This window comes from Anolis carolinensis, chromosome 1 (genome assembly GCF_035594765.1).
Source record: "Anolis carolinensis isolate JA03-04 chromosome 1, rAnoCar3.1.pri, whole genome shotgun sequence".
NCBI lineage: Eukaryota > Metazoa > Chordata > Lepidosauria > Squamata > Dactyloidae > Anolis > Anolis carolinensis.
In genome coordinates, this window is record NC_085841.1 from 269,641,192 (window position 1) to 269,659,560 (window position 18,369).

Below are 18,369 nucleotides of genomic sequence, written 5' to 3' on the forward strand. Positions count from 1 at the left end.
GTAGATGGTCCAGTCCTAGAGGCAGAAAAAAACAGTGAAAGATTGATTGTCTTCAGAGAAAGTATGCAAGCCCAAACACCAATTTGCTTCAAACACATAAGGACTGTGACAAGCAGGGAGAATGCTCTTTGTGGCAAGAATCAAGGGCAATGTAGCTTTGTCATTTGGAGGAGTCTTAGGACTTTATCCCATGCCTCCCCCCAGTTAAAAACAGTTCTAATCCATTGAGATAATGAAAAATGATGGATCCCATCCCATGATGCAGAGGGACTTCCTGTCAGTGCCTGTCACATTTTGTTAGGGAAACATCAGAAACAGAAAGGGGGGCGGGGAGGTCCGAGATCGTTGCAGGAGCTCAGGAACCGGGATATTCCATTACAAAATACCAAAAAACACATGGGGTTGGAACTGTCAGAACTGCCCAAATTGATGGTCTATATAAATGGTCTCTTACCCAGCAGTGAATCCCTGGTACTAATGCAGCTGCCCGATACTTGCACAGTAATTTTTTATAAAATAAAAGAAGAAATAGCGCTACTTTAGGATATTACTAGTTTTATTTGCCTTTAATGTTAAGAGTTCGATCCTTTGCAATATTGAAGTTAGACATAATTTTTTTAAAGGGGGAGAGGGTGAGGAATGCACTTGTCTGGGATAAGGATGAAAATGTATAGTAACAGGTAAACCATGAAGTTCAGACTACATGTGATAAGTTATGAATAATTGAACATAGTGATTTACAACGCTACAGGACTAAAGGCCATTGTTAGATGACGCTACCCCTCTCCCCCACATGGGACAAGGTCCATAGTCCATGCCCTTCCAAGGTTTATTATGCTCCATGTTTTTATACCTAACATTTCATATTTTGTTAAAAAAAGAAATTGGCTCTTGAAAATATTCATGGAAAAGGAAGGCTGTATGACTTCCCAGATCCAAATCTCTCTAAATAAAAGTGCTAAGACATATAAATACAAAAGCTAAAGTTAAAATTTTAAAAATCTTGCTTGTTGTTTGAGAATATTGTTACCATGGGGAAGATGTGCCTTTACATATCCTGTGGATATGTAAGAATGCCCCATCATTATCTCATTGTCTTTCTTACTCATGGTCATCAGTCATTTTTTGTTTCTGACTGTCACCCCCACCTTTGGCACATCTATTTTTATTTCTTCAGGAAAGCTTTTTTAATCATGTCTTTTATCTTGCTTCATCACATCATAATTTTTTTCTTGCATTTTCTGTTGTCATCTCCCCCCCCCCCCCCAATTTTAGGTTAGCTAGAAATGATCTCATATTCTGAAAATTGTCTTTCAGTCTCTGAGGCCTGCACAGGACAGTAGACTATCTAAAATGCATTACTGTATTAATCTGCTGCTGCATTTTCTTTTTAAAAATGAAGAGAAGTCTAGTAATATTCAATTTTAATGGTCATTTTTATTGGAAGATAAAATTAGGCAATTAAAGTGCCACTCTCTAGAGAGCTTGTGCTATACAGTAATTGAAGAGAGCCAAGTTTGAATCATTGGAATACCTAGACTTTCAATTGTCAGTTTCCTCTGAAGAAAATGTCATGTATGTCCAAGGGTTGTTGTATTTGTGGCCTCATAACCCAACCTACAAATATGTTGATGAGGGTCCTTTCTTTAGGTACAGATGTATTAACTGCTATTTAGCTAAAGGGAAAGGTTTCCCCTTGACATTAAGTCTAGTTGTGTCCGACTCTGAGGGGTGATGCTCATCTCCATTTCTAAGCTGAAAAGCCGGCGTTGTCCATAGACACCTCCAAGGTCATTTATTTATTATTTATTTACAGCATTTATATTCCGCCCTTCTCACCCCGAAGGGGACTCAGGGCAGATCACATTACACATATAGGCAAACATTCAATGCCTTTTAACATAGAACAAAGACAGACAAACATAGGCTCCGAGTGGGCCTCGAACTCATGACCTCCTGGTCAGAGTGATTCATTGCAGTGATTCATTGCAGCTGCTCTCCAGCCTGCACCACAGCCTGAGCCCAAGGTCATGTGGCTGGCATGATTGCATGGAGCGCCATTACCTTCTCGTCGAAGCAGTACCTACTGCTCACATTGGCATGTTTTCGAACTGCTGGGTTGGCAGAAGCTGGGGCTAACAGCGGGAACTCACCCCGCTCCCCGGTTTCAGCAAGTTCAACAGCTCAGTGGTTAAACTGCTACTTATGCGATTGTAATCCTGAGATGAGACCATGATAATATTCTCAGTGCTAAGCATCCCTTGAAAGTGTTTTGAAGCTGTGCAAATACGAGATAGGATTCAGAACTTTAGTGAGTTTGAGCCATAGGACTAGAGTAGTCACATGCTCCAGGGAATGAGTTTAGCATTTTAGAATTTTCCACCCTTATTGTTCAGCTTGACATCAAAAATCATGAACCTTGGGGATTCTCTGTGTGATGGGGTTTTCTGGTAGTTGCCTCAGCAGTTTTCCAAAAAGTTCCCTTATAGGATATTTATCAGGGGACTTATTTTATAAACACTAATAGAAAAGGACTAAAATGAAAAGTATTTAAAAAAATAATACCACAGGAAATGCATTTGACCATTGGCAGTCATGGATAGCAGGCTGCTCAGCTGTACTTCACACTATTCAGATTTATAAGTAAAATAAATTCTATTCTTATTAAGGCACATTCAACAATCCAGGGCTGTTTCCATGCCGTGTAAAATAATCCCAATTTTTAAAAACAAAGTATGTTGTATTCAAATTATGCAGGATATATTAATTAGTGCAGTCCAATATGTGTGAATTTGGAAATGCATCCCTGTCCATTGTAGAGACTTCCTCCAAACCTTGGTCTCTTATAACAGATGTAGATCCTGTGGCTACCACTATGTTGTTCGATTGCAACATTGCCCATTGACCAATTGCAAGACCACTGATTTCTCATCCATCTTAAAATTATAACCTCTAATAGAAACAGAGAGGCCTGAATTTATTAGCCCTGGGGTGTTCTTGAAAATCCTATAGGAAATAAGTAGACATACTGTTGTTATTTACTGCAATATTGAGAAATTTCTTGTTTACAACACATGAGAATTTAGCAAAAAGGCAGGCAGAAGAGGGACATGATAGAAGTCAATAAAATGATCCATGCTATGGAAAAAGGAGATGAGGAGACACCTCCCCTCACTCATAATACTAGAACCTGGGGTCACCCAGTGAAGCAAAATGCTGGAAGATTTAGAATTAGATAAAAGCAAGTACTTCTTATAGCACATATTCACTGCCATAAGATGTAGTAATTGCTCAGTTGTATGGCTTGTGGACTTCTCATGGTCAACTTCAGGCCACCATGGGAAGAGAATGCTTTGCTAGACAAGCCTTTGGTCTGACCTAGTGTGGCTATTCGTCATTTTCTTGTTTATTTCCATATTACATGTTTGCCTGTTTTTTCTTCAAAGGAGTCCAGAGGCCATTTTGATCCCAATTTTTCTCAATGATTTTGGTCAAACCCTTTCTGAGGGACAAGTTAAGGTGTGAGAAAGCGATTGTCCAAAAATCACCTAATACAGTGTCTTCTCTGATGCTTTGTAAAGATTTAACTCCAAATCTCCCCATCCAACCTTCTATCCAACCCTCCCCTTCTCCATAAAGAGGAAATTGTGTAATCTTTAACAGCATCCCAAGGGCTATTTATCAGGCACCTCCCTGGTGCCGTTCATAATGATTAAAGTGCCTTGTTAGTGTTCGTGTCTCACAAGACCAGAAAAACCATTTGGGAGTGAGCCAAGTTGAGTCAGGAGCCATCACTTCAGGGAAGTAATCTAGAATTTATGAAAGCATTGGTTAATTTTATTTTGAAACTCATTCAGATTCTTGGTCTGCTGCCATAATTGATTTGAAATGTGTACTTTTTTGGGTCACTAACAATTTCCAATTTGGGGAGTGGAAAAAGTCAGTGGAAAAGGACCTATCAACATTTGTAATTGTAAAAAAAGAAAGAAAAAGAAACCGGTGTTTTAATGCTGCATGAAACAATCTCCAGAAGCAGTGAAACCAAAGGTTTCTGTAGGTTGATCATTTTCATTCATATTTTAGATTGTGGAAGAATATGGTTGGGGGTGGTCAACAAAGAAAGTCTATGATAACATCTGAACTGGGGGGAAAGTGTCAAACAATAGTTTACCATTCATTTTATTCCTATCATTGATTAATTTTTTATTAGCAGTCTTTAAAGATGTTGACGGGATGGCTCTTTAGGGATTAGCAATCTAAAGACTTGCCTTCATGTTTCCATAGCAACTCGGCATCTCCATCCTTTCAAAGCAGCCTAGAGTACTGCAGAGGTATTGGATTCAGCAGAATTATGTTAACAATCAAGTGTCTTTCCTGTTCCTAAATGTTTGCTGCATTAAAATGGGATGCCCTGATTTTTGGTGGCCAAACTGGCAGCGGCCGGGGGGAGGGGGTCTTTCAGAAAACCAGAATTTTTAGGTTTAAGGTGTCTTCCCCCCCCCCCCCCCCAATTTGGATTTTTAAATAATTCATAAAGTAAAGCAATTGGCTTTCCTAATGGCAAGTATGCTTAGAAATATATCATACCTAACTGACAAAATCATTTCTGAGCATTTATTGCCTAAGAAAACCACATGAAATTCATAGGGTGGCCATTCAGTCAACAAGTGAATTGAAAGCACATGCGTGTGCACACACACAAACAAGGGTACAGTAGAGTCTCGCTTATCCAACATGAACAGGTCAGCAGAACGTTGGATAAGCGAAAATGTTGGATAATAAGGAGGGGTTAAGGAAAAGCCTATTCAATGTCAAATTATGTTATGATTTTACAAATTAAATACCAAAACATCATGTTTTACAACAAATCTGTAAAAAGTCTTGGTGTCTTATTGGACCCTCTGCTCACAATGGAGGCCCAGGTCTCTGCTGTGAGCAGATCAGCGTTTTTCCATCTATGTCAGGCTAGGCGACTGACTCCCTACCTATCTAGGAATGACCTGGCTACGGTGATCCAGGCGACAGTCATCTTGAGGCTTGACTACTGTAATGCCCTCTACATTGGCCTTCCTCTGTCAATGATCCGGAAACTGAAGCTGGTGCTGGTGTGTCGGAGTGGTCCTTGAGGTTCCCCAGACTTGTTGTCCTGGGGGACTTCAATGTCCACGCTGATACGGACTCTTGCTCAGCAGCGGCTATGGACCTAGTGTCTACCATGGAGACACTAGGACTCTTGCTCTGCAGTACTGGGCCCACGCATCAAGCAGGACATACGCTAGACTTGATCTTCAGCGCAGGAATTCAAGTGACCCAAGCCTCTATTTTAGAGGTTCCATGGTCGGATCACTGTGCCCTGAGAGTCAGGCTGGAGCATGCCTACCCACCTGGCAAGGGCGCCGAGCCGATTTGGGCTCGCCCAAGAAGACTTATGGAACCTAGTAGGTTCCAGAATGCTCTGAAGGATCTGGAGCCTGTCAGCGACTCAATCGATGTGCAGGTGGACATGTGGAACATCAGGCTGTCCAATGCACTCGACGAGATCGCCCCTAGACGCCCTCTCCAACCCCGCCGAAATCGGTCTCCTTGGTTCACCGAGGAACTTCGATCGATGAAGCGGGAAAAGAGACGGCTAGAGGGCGTGTGGCGAGAACTTCATGACAGAGCTTCGAGATCAGCTTACAGGGCATTTATGGAGTCCTATGAGCATGCTACCATCGAAGCAAAGAGAGTATACTATGCCTCTTTGATAGAGTCCGCCAGCTCACGCCCGGCAAAATTGTTCAAAATAATTAGATCTCTAACGACGGTTCCTACCAACCCAAAAAGTGATGATCAGACCCCTTCAGCCGAGACTTTTCAAAGCTATTTTGCTGACAAGATCTCACTACTACGCCGGGACCTCCCCGCCACAACTGATACAATGAGAGAACTTGAGACTCCGTGGCCACTTGCTGGGCCCACCCTCGACCAGTTCATCCCACTGGACGCAGAGGGTCTCGATAGGCTCATAGCTGCAGCTAGACTTGCTCCCTTGACCCGTGTCCCTCTTGGTTAGTAAAATCCTGCTTGGAGGGATTACGTGACCCGCTGCTGAAGATAATAAACAGCTCCCTTGAGCAAGGAGTCTTTCCAGAGGGATTAAAAGAGGCAGTGGTCTCTCCTCTGCTGAAAAAACCAGATTTAGATCGTTTGGTTCCCTCCAGCTACCGCCCAGTTTCGAATCTTTCATTTCTGGGCAAGGTGATTGAGAGGGCAGTAGCGGTGCAGCTGCAGCAGTTCCTAGACGACACAGCCGGACTGGATCCTTTCCAGTCTGGCTTCCGTGCGGGGCATGGGACAGAGACTGTATTGGTTTCCATCACAGATCATCTCCGATGCCAGCTTGACCGGGGCGGGTCGGTGTTGCTTGTGTTATTGGATCTCACAGCAGCATTTGACACAGTCGATCACAATCTTCTGACCCACCGCCTTGCCGTTGCTGGAGTTAGGGGGACAGCTTTAAATTGGCTGGCCTCCTTTCTTCACAACCGTGGACAGCGAGTGGAGAGGGGGGGCCTGGTCTCTGAGAGGTCCCCTCTACATTGTGGGGTTCCTCAGGGGGCCATTCTCTCCCCTCTGTTGTTTAACATCTATATGCAACCACTTGCTCAGCTGGTCCGAGATTTCGGGCTCGAGTGTTATCAATATGCTGACGACACTCAGCTTGTGTTAAAGATGGAAGGCCAACCGGAGTCTGTACCCGACAGTTTTCACCAGTGCCTCGAGGCCATTATTGGATGGTTGCGTTCCAGTAGTTTGAGGGTGAATCCAGCAAAGACGGAGTTCCTATGGCTGGGCCGACCGGGCAGTGGGGATATCCAGTTGCCAACCCTGGATGGTGAAGTGCTACGCCCGTCTTCACTAGTAAAGAGTCTGGGAGTCCTCTTGGACCCTTCACTGACGATGCAGGCCCAGGTCTCCGCCGTTACCAAAACTGCCTTTTTTCATCTTCGGCAGGCTAGACGGCTAGCCCCCTATCTATCTAGGGACAACCTGGCTACAGTGATCCAGGCTACAGTCATCTCGAGACTGGATTACTGTAATGCCCTTTACATTGGCCTTCCTGTGTCGGTGATCCGGAAGCTCAAATTGGTGCAAAATGCAGCTGCCCGGCTCCTTGCGGGAGTCCCCATAAGATGCCACATAACACCAATCTTACGGCAGCTGCACTGGTTACCAATTGAGCACCGGATCACTTTCAAAGTGATGGTGCTTACCTTCAAGGCCTTACATGGTCCAGGGCCGATGTACCTGAGGGACCGCCTCACCCCTTACAAACCCCAGAGATCCCTCCGTTCTGAGGACCAAGACCTGCTGGAAGTCCCCAGTTTTAAGACCTTGCGTCTAACTGCAACTAGACGCAGAGCCTTTTCAGTAGTGGCGCCATCTCTGTGGAACACCTTGCCACCTGAAGTTCGTGCCTTGCGGGACTTGTTGGCCTTCCGCAGGGCATGTAAGACACACCTGTTTCGGCAGGCTTTTGAGTTCTGTTGCTGAAGTTTTAAAAGGTGCTTTTAGGATGTTTTAAAGATTTTTTTTAAATGATGTTTTTAAAATGTTTTTTAAATTGTTGATTTTAGCCGGTTCTTGTAAGCCGCTCCGAGCCCTAGGGGAGTGGCGGCATATAAGTTTGAAAAATAAATAAATAAATAAATAAATAAAATGCGGCGGCTCATCTTCTCGCCGGGGTGCCGGCGAGGTGGCGTATTGCCCCAATTCTACAACAGCTGCACTGGTTACCGATTGAGTACCGGATTACTTTCAAGATACTGGTACTAACCTTTAAGGCCTTACATGGTTTCGGGCCGGCGTACCTGAGGGCCCGCTTATCCCCCTACCAACCCCAGAGATTACTTCGGTCTGACGACCAAAATTTGCTTGAAATCCCTAACATACGGACTTACCATTTGCCTTCTACTAGGCAGAGAGCCTTCTAGATTATAGCCCCTCATTTATGGAATGCCTTGCCAGTTGAAACTTGAACTATCCGAGACCTACTTGCCTTTCGGAAAGCCTGCAAAACCTTACTCTTCCGACAAGCTTTCGATGGGTGAAAAACTCGGGGCTATGTCTGTTTTTATTGTTGTTTTATTGTTGTTTTTATTGTTTTTATTGTGATTTTAAAGCTAAGTGTATTGTTTTAATCTATTTCTGTAAACCGCTCCGAGCCAAACTGGGAGTAGCGGTATACAAGTCTAATAAATAAATAAATCGACAGAAAAAGCAGTTTAATACACGGTAACGTCATGTAGTAATTACTGTATTTATGAATTTAGCATCAAAACATCACAATGTATTGAAAACATTGACTACTAAAAAATTGACTACAAATAAAGATAGAATTGCATAAAATGAACTTAACAGTAACAACATTGTTGGGAGTTAAAAAGTTCAGTCTTGTGAAGATTTTTAAAAATCTGTGATCCTTGCCTGCCTAGAGAAATAGTTGTGGATCCAGGCGAGAGGCAGACTGCTTTGGATAATACAGAACGTTGGATGAGCAAAGGTTGGGTAAGCGAGACTCTACTGTATTTCTGATTAGCTAACACAATCAGTATCATTGTTTTCAGCATATTATACAGTTCATAGCCAAATGACATGAAATGATATAGTAGTAGGGCTATATTCTGGAGAGCTCCACATAAATGTAAATTTATGCAAAAAGCAACAACATGCACTGATGGTCATGTATTTGCTCTTTTACATTTGATCTCTTCTGCAGCCCTATATGTATATTTTTTTCTGATCCTGAAAGCGACCAATTTACACTACAATTATATCTGCTGCAGTTTGATTCCAGGATCCCCCTTGGCTGTCATAATTGCTGGATGCTCAGGATCCATTATAGACAGTGGCAGAGTAAAATGCTGCCCCTTTTATGAAATGATTAATAAATCAAACAGGTGCCAGAGAGACCCTGAGAATCTTTGAAATGATGGGAAGCTATAAAAAGGGTATACCTATGCATCTGCATAGTGCTTGGGGTATGGCAAAATCAAGGTTAGCTTTTTGGACACCCCCCCCCCCCCCAATATATCCCCCATGGTTACAGAGGGCCAATTGTAATGTGAGTTAATCCTCTTTGTTAATGCTGCTAAAACTTTATCTTACTATAAAATAATAATATGTAATACTGACCACAATATTTTCATGCATCAATGAATTGTATATTGTATGCAAAAGCCTTGATTTGGGTGATAATTGCTCTGCCAGCAGACATAGGGATTGAGTTGGCCAGAAAAACAGCCAAGATATAGCATGGGTGGGTAGCTGAGGTGGGGCTGAAGGCTCTTTGCTCAGCTCCCTTCAGGCATGTAGGACAACTTGTGGCTTACTTACTTACTTACTTATTACTTATTTACTTTACTTACTTACTTAGGCGATCCCTCGTAGTTCGAGGATGATTGTCTTCCACCCCGGGGGTGTGTCCGTAGATGGCTGAAGAGACCTATTCTTGATCTGCATGTTCTCCCGCAGTGAGGACATCGGTTTCCAAGTGGAAGGCGGTCCCGGTCAGGGTTTGCTTGACGCTCCTTCCTCTTGCCACGTTTCTCCCTTAAGCCCTCCATTCGTGCCTCTTCAAACACCGCAGCACTGCTGGTCACAGCTGACCTCCAATTAGAGCGCTCAAGGGCCAGGGCTTCCCAGTTCTAAGTGTCTATGCCACAGTTTTTAAGGTTGGCTTTAAGCCCATCTTTAAATTTATTTTCCTGCCCACCAACATTACGTTTCCCGTTCTTGAGTTTGGAGTAGAGCAACTGCTTTGGGAGACGGTGATTAGGCATTCGGACAACGTGGCCAGTCCAGCGAAGTTGAGGGCGTAGGAGCATCGCTTCAATGCTGGTGGTCTTTGCTTCTTCCAGCACGCTGACATTTGTCCGCCTGTCTTCCCAAGGGATTTGCAGAATTTTTCTGAGGCAACGGTGATGGAAATGCTCCAGGAGTTTGGTGTGATGTCTGTAGACCGTCCACGTTTCGCAGGTGTAGACCAGGGTTGGGAGGACAATGGCTTTATAAACAAGCACCTTGGTATCTCTACAGATGTCCCAATCATCAAACACTCTGCTTCATTCTGAAAAATGCTGCACTCGCAGAGCTCAGGCGGTGTTGTATTTCAGTGTCAATGTTGACTTTTGTGGAGAGGTGGCTGCCAAGGTAGCGGAAATGGTCAACGTTTTCTAATGTTACACCATTAAGCTGTATTCCTGGCATTGCAGAGGGATTAGCTGGTGCCTGTTGGAAGAGCACTTTGGTTTTCTCGATGTTCAATGAGAGGCCGAGCTTCTCATATGCTGCTGCGAAGGTGTTTAGAGTGGCTTGTAGGTCTTCTTCTGAGTGCCCACAGACTACGTTGTCATCGGCATATTGGAGTTCTATAACAGATGTTGTCCCCTTCGATGGATTGTCACCTTGTTGTGGTGAGGGGGCTTGCGTGTTCCAATGAACCTGCAGGCACAACCACTGGACTTGGTGAGCCTCTCTACACTCGGTCGTTCTCTTCCCCCGCCGGCTTTGGTTCAACCTCATCCTGGGTCCCAGGGTCCACGGTAGCTGCAGCTGCCAGACAGGTGGGTTTTTTTTTTCTTGGTTGGGCAATCCTTGGCAAAGTGTACTCCATTCCCACAGTACCAGCAAAGGTTCAGGCGATGGCAGCGGGCTTTCTCCGCTACGTCGATCTTGGGACGAGTGTGACCCAGCTGCATCGGTTCGTCCTCATCCAAGGCCAGGAGTGGGTGTTGTTTGCGAAGGCTTCCAAACCGCACGAGGTTGGGGATAGTTTGTGGGGGGAACTTTAATTCCCGGTCTTCCACTCTGACCCCGGCCCCATTCTTGGAGGGTCACACTTTCACCACCACTCTTTTCTGCAAAAATACACAAAATCAAATTTGCCCTAAAATTCCTATCAAATCCCTTAAGAATTGTTTGTGGGCATTCTTACCTCCCGCAGCCAATATAGACCTAGGAGAGGCTGTTTTTGAAAAAAGGTGGATAGGTATTAAGCTCCACTTCATGTTATAAAAAGGCCTTTGCATTCTGAGCAAAAAAAAAAAAAAGGCCCCGGGCAGACCTAAAACATGTCAAAAATGCCTTCCAAACCTGCTACAGGGTATGTGTGTGTGTGTGTGTGTGGGGGGGGGGGGGGGTTATACCCTGGAGGGCCCACAAAAATAGCCCTCAGCCACACTTTCCCCACTTTAGCTACAAAGTCAGGGAGCTAGTTTTTTCATTATCATAGTACACTCTCAGAGACTAGAAAAATAACTTATGTCCCACAGGTGCAGCGCTGAATTCTTAATATTAAGTTGATAGTTTCAGGTCAATGATTTACTGACTGATTTTAGATCTAATGATATTTATACATTTAAGATGCTTTTTTCCGTTTGAACCTATGAAAACATTTCAAGATAAACAGAGGTTGTCTTTTTTCCAGCATGGTAATCTGCTTGATACTGTATTATCGTTATTAAGTGTCATTCAACCCCTCTGGCATAAGTTAAAATAGGTGTGGGTGAAGGAAGAGTGTCATTCCATTTGAAAGTGAGGTTTTCTTTGATCATTGGCACCAAAAGAAACAGAATAATACCTAAAATCTGTACTGTCTCTTTCCAGACTAAAAGAGTTGCTTTGACATCTGCCCCTTTTATGAGACGGAGAATCCTGTACTATTTCAGTGCCACAAATATCAATAATAAAGTTAGTTCTTGAGTAGAAACAGAAAAACAGTAAATGACAGTGGCAGGCACAGTTAGGAGATTGTTATTGCCTTCAAGTTATTTCGGACTTATGGTGAACTTATCATGGGGTTTTCTGGGGAAGAGAGTATGTCACGAGTCCAAGGTAACACAATGGCTGAACAGGGAATTGAACTTTGGTCTCCAGAGTTGTACTGCAATGTTCAGTCCACTCTCATTCAGGAGGTAGGGGAATCTTATGTAAACCTTGACTCCTTTCTGAATAATCATTATGAAAATATCATCACGGTTGAGTAGTGATGTGTCCAGCCCTGTCACAGTGGCAGGGTTCACTAAGACAGACAGCTGTAGGACAGTGATTCTCCCTGGGATTCCCAGATGTTTTTTGACCTTCAACTCCCAGAAATCCTAACAGCTGGTAAACTGGTTGGGATTTCTGGGAGTTGTAGGCCAAAAACATCTGGAGACCCCAGGTTGAAAACCACTGCTGTTGGGATCCTATTGGGATCCTGTTGCCACTATATGTCTCAGAACAGCTTGTGCCATCCATTACTCACCGCCCTGCCTTTCAACACCTTGGAGATGGTTGTGCTGGGGTATGTTTGTGGAAGGCTTCAAAGGTAGAATAGGAGGGCACTTTGGGGACACATCTACACTGTAGAATCAATGCATTTTGATGCCACTTTAATTGCCATGGCTCAAAATTATGGAATTGTGGCTCAAAGCTATGGAATCATGCAAAGTATAGTTTGGCCCTTTCTGCCAAAATGTGCTGGTGCCTAATCAAATTACAAATCCTAGGATTCCATAGCATTGAGGCAGTTAAAGTGTTCTCAGACTGTATTAATTCTACAATATAGATGTGCCCTAAGTCATTGCAATTCTGTAATTATGGTAAAAGGGAATCAGAACACTTAATAATGTTCAAAATCAGGCATGATTAAATGGGCACAAAAAGTCAGACACAACATAGAATTAGATAAATGGGAAAAATGTGGACTACATATTGCCTTAAAGAAAATTCTGTGCAATGACCTTAGAGAATTTTTTTTATAAGATGATGAACAGGTGGTAGCTGAATCCAGCAAAATGTATAAGGGAAGAAACAATAAGTATTGGAAATGTAAAGAACAAGAAGAAACTTTCCTCCACATGTGATGGTCCTGTAAAAAATCAAGAGAATTCTGGAAAAGGGTCCAAAAAAACACTGAAGAAATATTTCAATCAAAGTTACAATTAGAGCCTGAATTATTTTTATTGGTAATGTCAAATAAACAAACAAAATCACTATACTACAAAGTATTGCACTACATGATAATAGCAGCATGGACACTATATGCACAACTTTGGAAGAAGGCAGACCTCCCAACAATAGAAGAATGGATTTTTAGTTTTTAAAATGCAGGAATTGACAAATTAACTATAATGAAAAAAGAAAAAACACAAAAAAAACTTTATCAAAAAGAAAGAGGGAAAAGTTTTTATAGAAGGCTTCATGATATAATCTGTTAGAATCTTTGTAGGGCATCTATAAATAATAAGTATTAGGTGAGAAGGAAAAATAGAAAAACAATGTAATAAGAGGGAAGAACAAAGCTTTATATAAATGTCTCCAACCCAAAGGATGGGAAGTCAGCACAACAGGAGGAGTGGGAGGAAGGAAGGGCTTAAAAATGAAAAAAACAAAACAGACTTACAACATTGTGAATATAGAGCAGGATGAAGCTATCCTATTAAAAAGAATGAACAGATACATAAGACCACACAGTGCTTAGCAATGCTGCTTCTGTTTGTTAATTTGAACTGATTTTGGGACTAAAGAGCTATATTAATTATTTTAATGTTCTGAATACAGTATTTCTCTTTTTTTCCTAGGTGGCCAGTGTTTTTCCTGGGGGTGGAATGAACACGGGATGTGTGGCAATGGAACAGAAGCAAACGTTTGTGCCCCTCAACCTCTGGACGTCCTTAGTTCAGCAAAGTTACTTTATGTTGGATGTGGAGCTGGCCATTCCATGGCTTTTTGCCATTTCCCAGACAAACCGTTTGCAATAGGAATGTCAACATAATTATGAATTTTATAGGGCTTTGTGCACTAAACAGTTATGTGAAAATTGGGGACAAATGGGTGCCGGTTTAAAAGTAAATTAAAAGAATGCTTCCTTAAAAAGAAAAAAAGCTAAACTCAAACCATTGTTGGTGGAAAGAAGCACAATCTAGTCCAGTGGTTCCCAAACTTATTTGGCCTACCGCCCCCTTTCCGGAAAAAATATTACTCAGCACCCCCTGGAAAGGGGGTGTTGCTTAGAGGGGTGGGCGTGGCTCCTGCTCAAGAGGGCGGGGTTGAGCCTCTCTCCTAGTCCAAGATGCAGGGCTGGGAGGGGGAGTTGGGAGGGGCCACAAATGGGTGGCCAGGACTGGGATGGGCGGAGTTACGAGCTCTGAGGCAGGGTTGAGCTTCTATCCCTGTCCTGGGGCATCTGCCAGGACACAGGGGGTGGGGCTAGAGGAGGGGGCGGGGCCTCTTCCCAAGTGCCTGACAGGGCTGAACCATACCCTGCCCCTGTGTTCTAACAAGCGCCTCAGGGGAGGTATACAGAGGCTCAGCCCTGTCTCGCGCTCTTGGGAAGAGGCCCCGCCCCACCCCTAGCTCTGCCCTTTAGTCTTAAAAGGCCTCTCAGGAGAGGTATAGAAGCTCAGCCCTGTCTCGGGCTTTTGGAAGGAGGCCCCTAGCTGATAGAGGGAGCTCATCTGCGCTCTTCCTGGGTTGGATTCAAACCAGCAACCTTCAGGTCAGCAGCCCAACCTTTAAGTCATCAGTCCTGCCAGCACAAAGGTTTAACCAACTGTGCCACTGGGGGCTCCATGGTTTCAGTTGAAAGCAATGAAATGGAACTTATTCAGCTAACTAAATTTCTTTGGGAAATATGCCCTACATTTTTGAATACAGTAGAGTCTCACTTATCCAAGCTAAACGGGCCAGCAGAAGCTTGGATAAGTGAATATCTTGGATAATAAGGAGGGATTAAGGAAAAGCCTATTAAACATCAAATTAGGTTATGATTTTACAAATTGAGCACCAAAACATCATGTTATACAACAAATTTGACAGAAAAAGTAGTTCAATGCGCAGTAATGCTAGGTTGTAATCACTGTATTTACGAATTTAGCACCAAAATATCATGATATATTGAAAACATTGACTACAAAAATGGCTTGGATAATCCAGAGGCTTGGATAAGCGAGGCTTGGATAAGTGAGACTCTACTGTAGTTGGAAAAGTCACTTTTTGGACTAGCTACTAAATTTTGGGAAGTAACTGACTATTCTGACTATTGACCAACCTGGCTGGGGCTTCCAGGAGTTGAAGTCCAAAACAGCTGGAGGACCAAAGTTTGGGAAGCACTGGGTAGGAATGTGCAGATAAGATATATATATGTTCGATTGTTCTTGCGGGTTTAGATTTTACTTCTTTATTTGTACTGAATTTTAATCCAAATTAACTCTTTGCCTGTGTGTATCACTGTGACAGGCATCAATCTTACATTTGAAAGTGCTGCTTGGATTGTTCCAATGTCTCAAGGGGATCCAAATGCCCCCAGTAGCACATTTTTGTAGCTCTCCCTTGAATTTCATCTGGGATTGAATTAAATATAGATTCCAGTTTCATTGGGTAACATCAAAGCAGAATTCGAAAAGCAACAAACATCAAGGGAACTTAATTCTCCTAGGACTTTCTTTCACTATTTGCCAAGTAATGTGAAATATAAGTGAGAAGAAGGTAATTTCAAATACATATGGAGAAATCACTGCACTGGATGGTCTGGATCATGGTCATGGTTTACTACGTAAGCCACCAGTTTGAAGTGAAAACCTTCCAGGCAGTTTGTATTAATAATGATCCAGTGGTGTGCTAGTGTACATTTGAGAAAGCAAAAAAACAGATTTCCTACCATTAAAAAGGCAGAATCTGAAACTGGGCTGCAGAAAAGGTGGACATTTCTAGTTAGAAATGTCTGTTTTCTTCTTCGGTTTACTTGCTTACATTTTTGTAACTCTTGAAATTGATCCCAAATTGAGGTATATGAATGTTGTAAATAAATATATAGTAAACATCCTGTTGAGTATATATTCAAGACTGTCAGAGTTTTAAATCAAAGGGCCCTTCCACACAGCCATATAACCCAGAATATCAAGGCAGATAATCCACAATATCTGCTTTGAACTGGGTTATTTGAATCCATACTGCCATATAATCTAGTTCAATGTGGATTTTATGCAGCTGTGTGAAAGGGGTCAAAGTCTTCACAGAAAACCTTGATTTCAAGACTGGATCACAGGAAGAGGGCATTTGTATCGTGCTAAGGGCCCTTTCATACTACATAGTTACTAGGCTTGATCGATCCATGAAAAATTTGATTCTAAACTCGTTTCAAGACTAGAGGGGGCAGTTTTTCGTTTTTGTTGCTAATAACGAATTTGGCCCCCAAAATTTTTCGAAATTAACGAAAATTCGTTATTTTCTAAATTAATTCGTTAATGGCGGACGCGCATGCGCGGTGGCCCAAAAACAGCCCGAGGGGGGGGGACTTAGGGGGCTCTCCCACCCTCATTTTTTGAGTGATCTTCTTCAAACTTGGTACAGTGGTAGAACACATTTAACACTGATAGCTCACCAAAATGTGGAACGTTCCCCTTATCCTCTGATTTTTGGCAAATTTTCATAGCTTTGATAATAAACCATTTTTTAATAATTGCAGAAATCTGTTCCTGGTTTGAAAGTCTTATTTCCTGTTAAATTGGGTTGTCTTTACTGTGAAAGTCATTGTTCTACTTCAGAAACTTTGTTTTTGTGGCTGAAACTTTGTTAAATTGGTGTGTGTGTGATATATATTGTGTGTATATATAGTCCCTGCTTGTGTGTGTGTGTGTGTGTGTGTAGGTAAAGGTAAAGGTATCCCTTGACGTTAAGTTCAGTCATGTCTGACTCTGGGGGTTGGTGCTCATCTCCATTTCTAAGCCCAAGAGCCAGTGTTGTCCATAGACACCTCCAAGGTCATGTGGCCGGCATGACTACATGGAGTGCCATTACCTTCCCAGAAACACCCAGAAAATGGGAATTCCAGACAGGAAACAATCAGGGCCAGCTAATACCTCCCAACAAAGGATTCCCCCAGGTAGGAAGCAGCCAGGCTTTGAAGCTGCAAGGCTATTCAATGCTAATCAAGGTGACCAATTGCAACATTCACACTTGCCTCCCACAGACAAGAGTTCTTTCTCCCACCCTGGACCTTCCACAGATATATAAACCCCACTTGCCTAGCTTCGCACAGACGTCAAAACCTCTATGTCTGCCACAGATGTGGGTGAAACGTCAGGAGAGAATGCTTCTGGCACATGGCCATAGAGCCCGCAATACATACCACAACAGTGTGATCCCGGCCATGAAAGCTTTCGACAACACAACCACAGTATCCATTCAAGTTCATGTAGCGTGGTATGGACTGGAGACCTGTATTGGGGGGAGGGAGGGTGCGAATCTGGGCCCCTGGGAGCAGCCGAGGACGGGCCTGGCCCACACCCCCTCGCATCCCGGGCCTCTTCCTCCTCACCGCCGGGCCCCTCTCGGTCTCTCCAGGCCTGAGCTGAGGCGAGGCGGCGGCGGCGGCGGCCATTTCCCCCCTCCGTCTTCCTCCTCCTCCTCGGCCTCCTTCCCCCTCGCCCCCTCCCATTGGCTGAGCCTCCCATTGGCTGAGGGGCAAAAGGAAAGGAGTTTGGGTGATTTGCAAAAGCTTTTTTTTCCTAACGAAAAAAACGAAGAAATAAGAAAAAACGGCCTCTCGCGATTCGAAACCGCGATATCCAGACGTGTGGACAACCAAGGTTCTATATTGCTTCAAAACAAACGAAAATAACGAATTAATAACGGGTAACGGGAAAATCGAATTATTTGAGCAAGCCTAATAGTTACCATGTTACGATTCTTTATTAACTGCGGTGGCGCATTTGGTGGAATCATGGGCTTTGTAGTTTGGGAAGAAACTTAAGCTCTCTGGCTGAGAATTCCAACTACCCCTTCTTAGAGTGCAGATCCCAGAATTCCATTGGATAGAACCAAAGTATTTAAAATGCAACCATAGTTCTATCATTGTGTAGCATGAAAGCATTGGATTTGAGTAGTATGCCCTTTCTAGGAATCTTAAGTCTTTCAGTGTGAGTCGAGTTGATCATAGAGTTGTGCTGAAGGATCCAGAGATTGCTAAAGAGTTTTTAAAATGTGTTTTATTTATGTTCTTCCCCATTTTTGCAGAGGTTCTATACCCCTAACCCTAGCAAATGGGGAGGGCTGACTGTACATTAAACCAGGATGGAGTGGAGAGTTATTTTTTAAGATGGACCATTGACTTCATACATGGAGCAACTGACTTGACAATGGTATCATGTCATGCCATGTATTTGTCTACGTAGATCAGTGGTTCTCAACCTGGGATCCCAATATGTTTTTGGCCTTCAACTTCCAGAAATCCTAACAGCTGGTAAACTGGCTGGGATTTCTGGGAGTTGTAGGCCAAAAACATCTGGGGACCAGGTTGAGAATCACTAGTCTAGATTATATAGCATAGAAATCATAAGAAGG

At 43.2% G+C, this 18,369-nt stretch overlaps 1 protein-coding gene across 4 annotated transcripts in view; it reads left to right on the plus strand.

The window, feature by feature from the left end:
• sergef (secretion regulating guanine nucleotide exchange factor) overlaps positions 1-18,369 on the plus strand; it is a 159,402-nt gene that overhangs the window by 97,971 nt on the left and 43,062 nt on the right. For 2 of the 4 annotated variants that reach the window (XM_003214809.4, XM_062967664.1), the window contains one exon: positions 13,608-15,847. The exons of 1 other annotated variant lie outside the window; for it this stretch is intronic. In XM_003214809.4, coding sequence (XP_003214857.1) covers positions 13,608-13,801 — 194 coding nt within the window. In that variant the 3' untranslated portion in view covers positions 13,802-15,847. Of the gene's footprint in view, positions 1-8,477; positions 8,551-13,607; positions 15,848-18,369 lie in introns of those variants that run through there. One more of the 4 variants, XR_010001921.1, reaches the window with a different exon arrangement.